At 42.5% G+C, this 9,075-nt stretch overlaps 1 protein-coding gene across 1 annotated transcript; it reads right to left on the reverse strand.

Annotated features, from left to right (window-relative positions):
• Nucleotides 1–7,538: 7,538 nt before the first annotated feature.
• On the reverse strand, nt 7,539–8,504 carry LOC147982105 (uncharacterized). Its single transcript, XM_087516199.1, has one exon. It carries the CDS (start codon nt 8,502–8,504, stop codon nt 7,539–7,541), a length of 966 nt encoding a protein of 321 aa, XP_087372325.1.
• Between the last annotated feature and the right edge of the window lie 571 nt (nt 8,505–9,075).

Here is a 9,075-nt window from a genome sequence, read left to right on the forward strand (position 1 = left end):
TTAACCGTGGATGTCAATAGTACTCAGCTATATGCATGCTTGTTTTCTACATTTCATATGTTGTTTTCCTTGTACTGGACTACCGTTCCAACTATGTTCTCTCCTCCCACGTCAATACATGGTTTAGCTTGAACAAAAAGGTAGATACGTTTTTCGGTGTACTCTGTGGCTCGGATGTATATATTTTCCATATGTGCTGTCTTCCACAAGGCTTAGACTTATGGCAGCGTGCATCAAGTTGAAGTGTATGTGGACGTGTGTTCGATGGTTGTGCTGCTACCTTTAATCATTATCAGTGCTAAGCATGTTATGATGTCGAAAAACCAGCATGCATCATTGATAAAAGATGAACGCCTTGTACTATTCCTTTTCCTATTTCCGCTTAGATACAAATCAAGCCTAGTTTGGTAGGCATAGTTTGGAGGGTTTAGAGGGTCTTAAAATCCCCAAGCTCTCATTTGGTACACCGGATCAGCCCCTCCAGCACGTTGACTCCCCTTCCCCACCCAATCCACCGGTCGCCTAGCCCTTGAGCATCCTCGTGACTTGGCACAAGACGGACACTTCACTTCTTCCTTTGACACGCCGCTGCGCACCCCATGCCTTATGGCACATTTTCTCGTTTCTTGATGGAAACTGGAAAGTAAACGGTTCCAAGTCCCTAATCATGGCACCTTGTGACATATAATGGGGAAGTGCCATTGCTTTAGCCTAAAATTGCTAAAACAAATTTATAATTCATGCACGGATGATGTGCTATTGTCGTATGTGTTCCATATGGTCTAGGATAAACAATGTGGCAAGGGAGGGGCGATGACGGCGGCACGTCTTCAGCTCGCTTCAGTGCTTGTAGCCATCGCTAGGTGGTCTACGGATATGGATGTAATTTTTATTATTTATGTTGTTCGTTGTACTGCAATGATTGAAGATGAATAGATCGAAAGTTTTCTTGCAAAAAAATGGCCCATTGAGGAATATACGGAATGCTGTGAAGCTTTTATTTCCTTTTGTACGGAGAAGATTTTTTTTTAAGTTATTGGGTGCACCTATCACGCATGACAAAAAAAATTGAACACGCATGACAGTACCCAGCATATGTACGCTGGGTGAAGGGACATTACAGGAATAACATAGTACGTCGGGTTTGAAAAATACCCAGCGAAGGACAGATACACTTCGGCAAGGGCTTTGCCGAGTGTTGCCCTCGGCAACGACGGCTCGGCTACTCCATGTCGACAAAGGGCCGTAAGCCGAGATCCTCTCCACGGTGACTCGGCAAACATTTTGACGAGTACAATTTAGGAGCTCTATAAATTTGGTCAAACTTTAGTTTGACTTAGGGTAAACCAAAAACTCCAAATATTTTGTTACAGAGGGAGTAGAAAATACAAACAACTTATGTAAAATGACATGAAGCAAGTATAACACCGCAGCGTAATTTTTATAGTTCACAAATTTTCATCATCTTTTGGAATTCGAATTTCAAATCCTCTCAAAATATATTCAGGATTGTTATATGTTAGAATCTTATCAACAGGAACGCGATTGTGCTAACTGACCATTAAATAATCCTATCATAAAATAAGTTTATGTGAAATATATTTCATTTCACCTATTTATGGTTGTTTTAGGACTATTCACCACTTTTGGAAAAGTGAAAATTACATAAAGTCGAACTTGGTCAAAGATAAACGTGCTTGAATTTTAAGAATCCTAATATGCACTGCATTGTGAAACGGATGGCGCAGCTTTATCCTAAGTCAAACTATATAAAGTTTGACCAAATATAAAGAAATATGAATATTTACAATGACATATATATAGGCATGCCCTCACAACGTACCCCTCCTATCAAGCCCAGCTTGTATCGTGTCGGGCTTGCTTTTTTGAATGACACAATATTTGGGTCACTCGATTTGCAACTAGGCCCAGGCCCATTAACTATACGATCCAAGGTTGTCTCCCTCCCTTTGTTTTTTTATTTTCTATTTTTATGTGTTTTGGCTTTTGCTTTTCTTTGTTAGTTGGTTTTACTTTTTCTTTTGTGGGTATGTTTTGGTCGTTGAGTGAGCGTAAATGCATATACACAAATACTATGCAATATGTGCGAAATTATGCTATTATATGATTACTAGTAGGATGCCCGTGCGTTGCCACGTGCCCTTTATTGAATATAAAACTTGGTAAATTTTTGGGCCCTTCCAACAACATTGTCTCAATACCCTTGTCTATGTATTTTTTTAAACATCGACATAATCCGTCTCCATCTCTCCTATACCCTTGTCTATATATGTAAACACATGTTCTTCTATTATCATGTTCAACGAATATATAAAGAACAATTATTTGTATGCATCGCTTCTGATTGTGTAAAACTTGATGATTTTTCAGTCTGGCCCATTATAAGCTTTGTCGGTCAACATTTTTAAAGCGTCATCAGAAGCCATCACCAGCTTGTATCTCTGATTTGTAAAATTAAACATACAAAAGATATTGAAAGGAAAAATAATCTCATATACAAACATATATATATATATATATATATATATATATATATATATATATATATATTTGGTTAGATGCTAAATGCAAGCAGACGACTTTTTCTAGTCGGAGTGAGTGGCATCGTGCATTTTAGTAGAGTGCGTTGCATTCCAATTTGAATAAACTGTATGCTCACCTGTAAATCACTTGTTGGTAATCATTATATAGAAATGACTTGTTAGGGTATTTGATATTTTTCCTATATAAAAGTATGTGACACTTCTCTCATAGCAAACACACGCTTTCCCTAAAAAGAAAAATGCAACTCCTTTTCTTATTATTTAAAAAAGTAATTCACTCATTCTCTCACCGCATGGCATGACGCTCACACTCACATCTAATTCCCCCGACTTGCTCTATCTGCAGACGTCGTCATTGCCATCTCTCTCCGCCAAGGCGTTCAACCCACACCTTCCTCTCAGCACCGCCTCCCCTTTCCTCCATGGCTTCTCCCTTCCCCTCCTCTCCCCTCTTCGGTGTCCCAGGTCGATTCCCAGTACCAAGGAGTGCACACTGTCATATTTGAGGGCGACCACCACATCGTATTTTTGCTGCCATGATATACGTAATGGTATATATCATGCGATCCTTAAGCCTCTTCTTTTCTAAAATAAATATTGTCGATTTCAACATCAAAAGAAATAGCAAAACCTGCGATACTGTTTATGTTTCATCCTTATATCAAGATTGCAAGATTGTTTTCAATTGTTAGAAATATTGTTGCTAGTTTAGGTTGCTTGCATTTCAAGATAGCTAATATCTTATTCAGAAGGATGCTTGCATTTCCAACTTAGCGATGGACATAGCAACTAATTTTTTATTTGGATGTTGAGTTTCTCTCATATTCAAAGTGCAACACTTATGTGTCCTTCTGTGCACTTCCTTATGTTGAGTTTCCCAGCATCATATACAAACTTGCTGAGCAGTGAAAAATTTGTAAATAGCTTGAAAAAGGTGGAACAACTTGCATATTTGAATATTCCAGTTGAATCTCTATGCATTGCCATGGAATAAAAAACCATAGCAATTGAGTAATTGTCCCAATGCAGAAATGTGTTGGATAAGATGACATGTGGTTTCCATCCATAGTAATAAAATTGATTCTGTCTATGTTTCTTTTCGCCACGACAATTGTCATTTCTTCGTAACCATCCTCTCCTTGCAATAAGACGAAACAGTACATAATCTTCTCCCGACCCCTCCTCCCGTTCCACCTTAATGCTCGAACTTGCACTTTTACAAATTATATATAAATATATATATTATCGATTAAAAAGAGTACTTTGATTATATTTCTTATTTACAAATAATTAAAGATGTACATGGTGGTTAATCTAACCTTATCTTTTTACCACAAGAATAAAACTTGAAACTAATACAGAGCCTTGATTAACTAAAATGTCCCTTGTCCCCATTTCTTAAGTTCTTGACACGCTACTGCCCACAATTTCCCCGTGGCCACTCAGCCATGTCCACCTCTGAGCATGAAAATTAATCAATCATTAAAATTCATAATTTGACTATGGCAGATTGGTGAGAAGCTATGAGCATGGTTTTCAATTTCAGCACCAACCAAATTCACCAAAATTCAGTGTATTTAGTGAGTTTCAGTGGTTTTAGTTTGCATTTGGGCCAAATGACCAAAATATTCACTTGAATTCAATTAAAAGTTATTTTTTTCAAAAAATAAAAAAATATTTGAATTCCTATGCACTACTGAAATTGCTAATATTTTGGCCAAAACATAAGTATTTTTGTGTCTAGTGAAATTATTGAAATTCAGTTAATTTCATCAAAATATCTCTGAAAGTGAAAATCATGGCTATGAGTACCTCTACAAAATGTATGCAGTGCTTGGGTATCCTCGAAATAAAACACATGTAACCAATTCCAAATAGCTTATCAGATGAACATAGCAAATTGGTTACCTCTGGTTTAAATCCATGTGTTCTAACCAAAAGAAATGAAACCTACACAATATCCTAGACTATGAGTGGCAATGGTGGTCGTTCATATTCATCTGGGCTGCTGGAATCCTATTCTCTTAGCCTCCAGTCCGTGCTCAAGGCAGTCTGTCGCTCTAGTACGTCTCGTGATGGACCGGTCATCACCAAACAATCTTTGGGGATAGCGGTGCGATGGTGGCTTGGCCAATTCAAGAGCTATTCTGCCACACTTGTTCCTTCATAGGCGTCGCCAGTCCGGCACCAACAATAGTTCATCATTTTTTTGAGAACCATGGATACAACTTAGGCCATGGTAAGAACACTTTCGTCTCTCATTACATGTTTAGCGTCAACTGGGACGTCAGCGACCATAATAAAATCACCTGATCTTCTCGCGACGGCCGCGAGCTCGTGTACCAGCTTGTTTTTGCTCCTGCTTACAATACTTATTCCTGGGCAGGAGAACAAAGAGAGCTTCTCCTTCACATCCGCAAGAGTAGCACAGTAAGCCGACCTACTTTGCATGCCCCCCTTCAGCTCCCGGCCGATACACATGCAGTCAGTCTCTAGTATTACCTGACCTCTGAAATGTTTCGCAAATTCAGTCAAGCCTAGCAGCGCTGCAGCCCCTTCTGCTTCCTCCATTGAACTGCACCGGTTCAGGCGCCTTCCAATGGACATGAAAACACGCCCCAAGTGATCTCTGGCCACAGCGCCACTCCATGTGTCTCCCGTCTCTCCTATGAAAGCCGCATCAGAATTCAACTTGGCCATTCCTTGCGGGGGAGCTATCCAATGAATAGGAGCCGGGGGGACTGTCTCTTCCGGTTTAGCAGGGTGTAGTGACACTTTGCCGTTGTCCGAATACTCCCTCAGACCACATGCAGCTACCAGCAATTCATCTTGTAACCTCGTAAGATACTACACCGATCCTGTAACTGTATCCTTTCCATCCCCATGTGCTACATTATTCCTCAGATTCCATGCCTGCCACATCATTAACAAAATCTTGCTCCTGACTTCCTTGGGGTTTGCTAGCAGTAGCAATTGCAGCCAATCTGGCCCTGTAAATCTGAACACCTTGTCCTTTGCAGATCCCACACATCCCACAATGCATGTCTTAGCGCCACACTCCTAGTGCACGAAATAACAGCGTGATGCTCATCTTCCTTCTCTGCTCCACAACTTTCACAAATGTTATCTTCAGTGATGGTCCTTCTGAAGGTATTATGCTTGGTAGCCAGAGTTTTGGTAGCCACTCTCCATCCCAAGATTTTTACCTTTTCCGGTACATTAGCTTTCCAAATGGCATCTCATATACTTCGGTCTCTCGGATCGCTCGAGGAGCTAGTCGCCAGTAGTTTACTATTTCTTCTGAGCGAGTCTGCTAGCTTATATGCACTTTTGACCGTGAAAACTCCAGACTTATCATAGTGCCAAGCCACACAATCCTCGATTTCCGCCCTCAGAATTTTAAGCTGACATATTTCATTAGCATCAAAAGTATGGAAAATCTGTCTGATCAGTCCGACCTTCCACTCTTTCGTCACCGGGTCAATCAGTTGGTTAACCCATCTTAGTCTTGACCTTCTGGTAAATGAGGCCACTCTCAAGCCCTCCTTCCTGGGTATCCATTGGTCTCTAGTGATCTGGATCTTTTTTCCATCCCCAACTCGCTAGATTAGGCCCTTCTTTAGGAGCTCCAGCCCAAACTCAATTCCTCTCCAAGAAGGGGATGCATCAGAGGGAAAGACCGTATCAAGCAAGTTGCCGTTGGGGTAGTATTTGGATTTAAGGACCCTAGCACACAAACTTGTCGGATTCTGAATCAACCTCCACCCCTGTCGAGCTAAGAGAGCCTGGTTAAAAAGATGCATATCCCGAAAACCGATGCCACCGTCTCTCTTAGGTTTTGTCATATTCTCCCAAGACATCCAATGGACCTTGCGCTTCTCATCTTTGTCCCCCCACCAAAAGTCCCTGATCACTTTTTCATATTTGTCGCAAAAGCTTTGGTTTAGTTTGAACACTCCCATAACAAAGGTGGGGAGGGCTTGCGCCACTGCCTTGACATTTACCTCCTTTGCCGCCTGAGACATATACTCTCATTCCAGTCATTGCACCTTTTGCCAAATCTCTCCATGATCGGCTGAAAACAACAATTTTTCATTCTACCCTCCGGTGTAGGGAGTCCCAAATATTTACTTTCAAAGGAGGCTGCCTCCCCGCCCAAGATTTCCTTAATGTCATCTCTTACCTGGCCCGGACATGCTTCACAGAATAGGAGTGAGCACTGTTTCTACTCAGCAGTTGCCCGGTGGCCAGCTAGAACTCTTCTAGCACCTCCCCCACCCTCCTAGCTTGGGTTGGCGATGCTTTGAAAAAGAGTAGGCTGTCGTCGACAAAAAGGAGATTTGAGATTCCCGGACTTCCCCGAGCCACCTTCAGAGGCGTGATGCGCCCGAAGGTTACCTCTCGGCCTAGAAGGGTTGCCAACCCATCAGCCACAAAGAGAAATAAATAAGGGCTCAAAGGGTCACCTTGTCTGAGTCCCGTGGTGGGTGTGAAAGATTTCAACATTTCCCCATTGCACCTGACAGAAAACCTGACCGACCGGACACATGTCATCACCCACTTCGTCCACTTCTCCTCAAACCCTAGCTTGTGTAGCACTCCTTCCAAGAAGCGCCAATCCACTCGATTGTAAGCTTTAGCAAGATCAAGCTTGTACGCACAGTGGGTATCTTTCTGATTTTTGCTATGTTGGATCTTATGGAAACACTCAAACGCGATAAGTGCGTTGTCCGTTATCATTCTGCCAGGGATGAAAGCACTCTGTGATTTAGAGATGAGGTCATCCAGGAATGAGCGCAATCTGTTTACCAACACCTTTGATATGACCTTGTATATAACGTTGCAGAGGCTAATGGGGCGGTAGTCCTTGATGCCTTTTGGATCATTGTTTTTCGGGATCAAGACTATTGTTGTCTCATTTACACCATCCGGCATTACACCATCAGCGAAAAAGTTCAAAACTCCTTGGGTCACCTATTCCTTCAGCGTAGCCCAGTTCCTTTGAAAGAAGCGAGCTGGGAATCCGTCCGGACCAGGTGCTTTAAGTGGACCGATCTGAAACAGAGCATCACTTATTTCATTTTCAGAGAACGGTTTGGTGAGAGCCTCATTCATTTGGTCATCCACTCTTCTAGGGATAAGGTCAATGAGCGGTTGTGGATCTACGTTTGCATCTTCCTCATACAAACCTTTAAAGTAATTATTAATCTCATCATGAATTTGTTCGTTACTTTCCGCCCAGGATCCATCTTCCTTTTTAAGCTTTGTGATCTTGTTCTTCTTCCTCCTCCATGTTGCCTTCCTATGAAAGAAATCTGTGTTTCTATCCCCCTCCCAGAGCCATTTAATTCGCGATCGCTGTCTCCACATTATCTCCTCTCGCAGCAGCCATTCATCGAGCTCTGACTCGGTCTCTTTGATCTTTATATCAGTATCTGGCGAGGGAGGGTTCATTCTAAATTTTTCCAGTTTTGTACGCAAACCCTTGATGATGTTCTGGACTGAACTGAATTCTTTCATTGCCCACTTGCTTAGAATGTCCTGCATGGTATTTAGCTTCCTCAACAAACCCCCGAGCGAGCTTGCTTTTCCTCCCTTACTCCACGTACTGCTCACTACATCTGCTAGTGACACACAACGTTCCCACATTGCTTCATATCTGAAAGGTTTTTTTGCTTGTCTCCATTCTTTCCTCGCACCAAACCGCAGCAGAAGGGGGGCATGATCCGATCTGGACGAGCAAATGTGCTCGACCGTGACCTCCCTAAAGATCTTGCTCCACTCCGGGGAGGCAACCCCTCTATCCAAACGTGCTCTCACATTGTTATGGCCACTTTGTTTGTTGTTGTATGTCCATGTGGTGCCCTTGAACCCCAAGTCATGCAGGTTGCAATCCGCAAGTACTCTCCTGAAATCTGCCATATTACTTTCAGACGTCATTGCACGCGAAAAATGCTCACTTTGCCACATAGTTTCGTTAAAATCACCTATCATGAGCCAAGGTTCAGATGAGTTATGTCTAATCGTTCTCAAGAGTTCCCACATGTGGTGTCTCTCATTGCCTTTTGGTTCACCGTAAACAAAAGTACCCCTCCACTGTATACCATTGGGACTTAAACGAATCAACACATCTACGTACCTCGGCCCAATAGCGATCTCTTTTATTTCAACACTTTCATCATAAAATAGTGCAATCCCGCCCCCCTTACCAGTACCGGAACACACAATACAATGCCTGAGTCCTAGCCTCCATCTCATGTTATTCACGTACTCATCACTTTTCCGGGTTTCCGACAGAAATACCAACTTAGGCTTCTGAGTGTGCACTAGGCTCACTAGCTCTCGAACTGTACGGGGTTGCCCAATCCCCCGACAGTTCCAGCTGAGGAGCATTATGGCTCCTGGCGGGTGCTCTCATTAGCGCCCGCCAGTTGACCGAGAGCCCCGAGCTCGGTTGCTTCTGTTCCGCCTTCTTCATCAGACTTCTCCTTCTCCTCTCTATCCTCAGCGC

Source organism: Triticum urartu, chromosome 3A (genome assembly GCF_056163025.1).
Source record: "Triticum urartu cultivar PI428250 chromosome 3A, HENAU_Tu73, whole genome shotgun sequence".
NCBI lineage: Eukaryota > Viridiplantae > Streptophyta > Magnoliopsida > Poales > Poaceae > Triticum > Triticum urartu.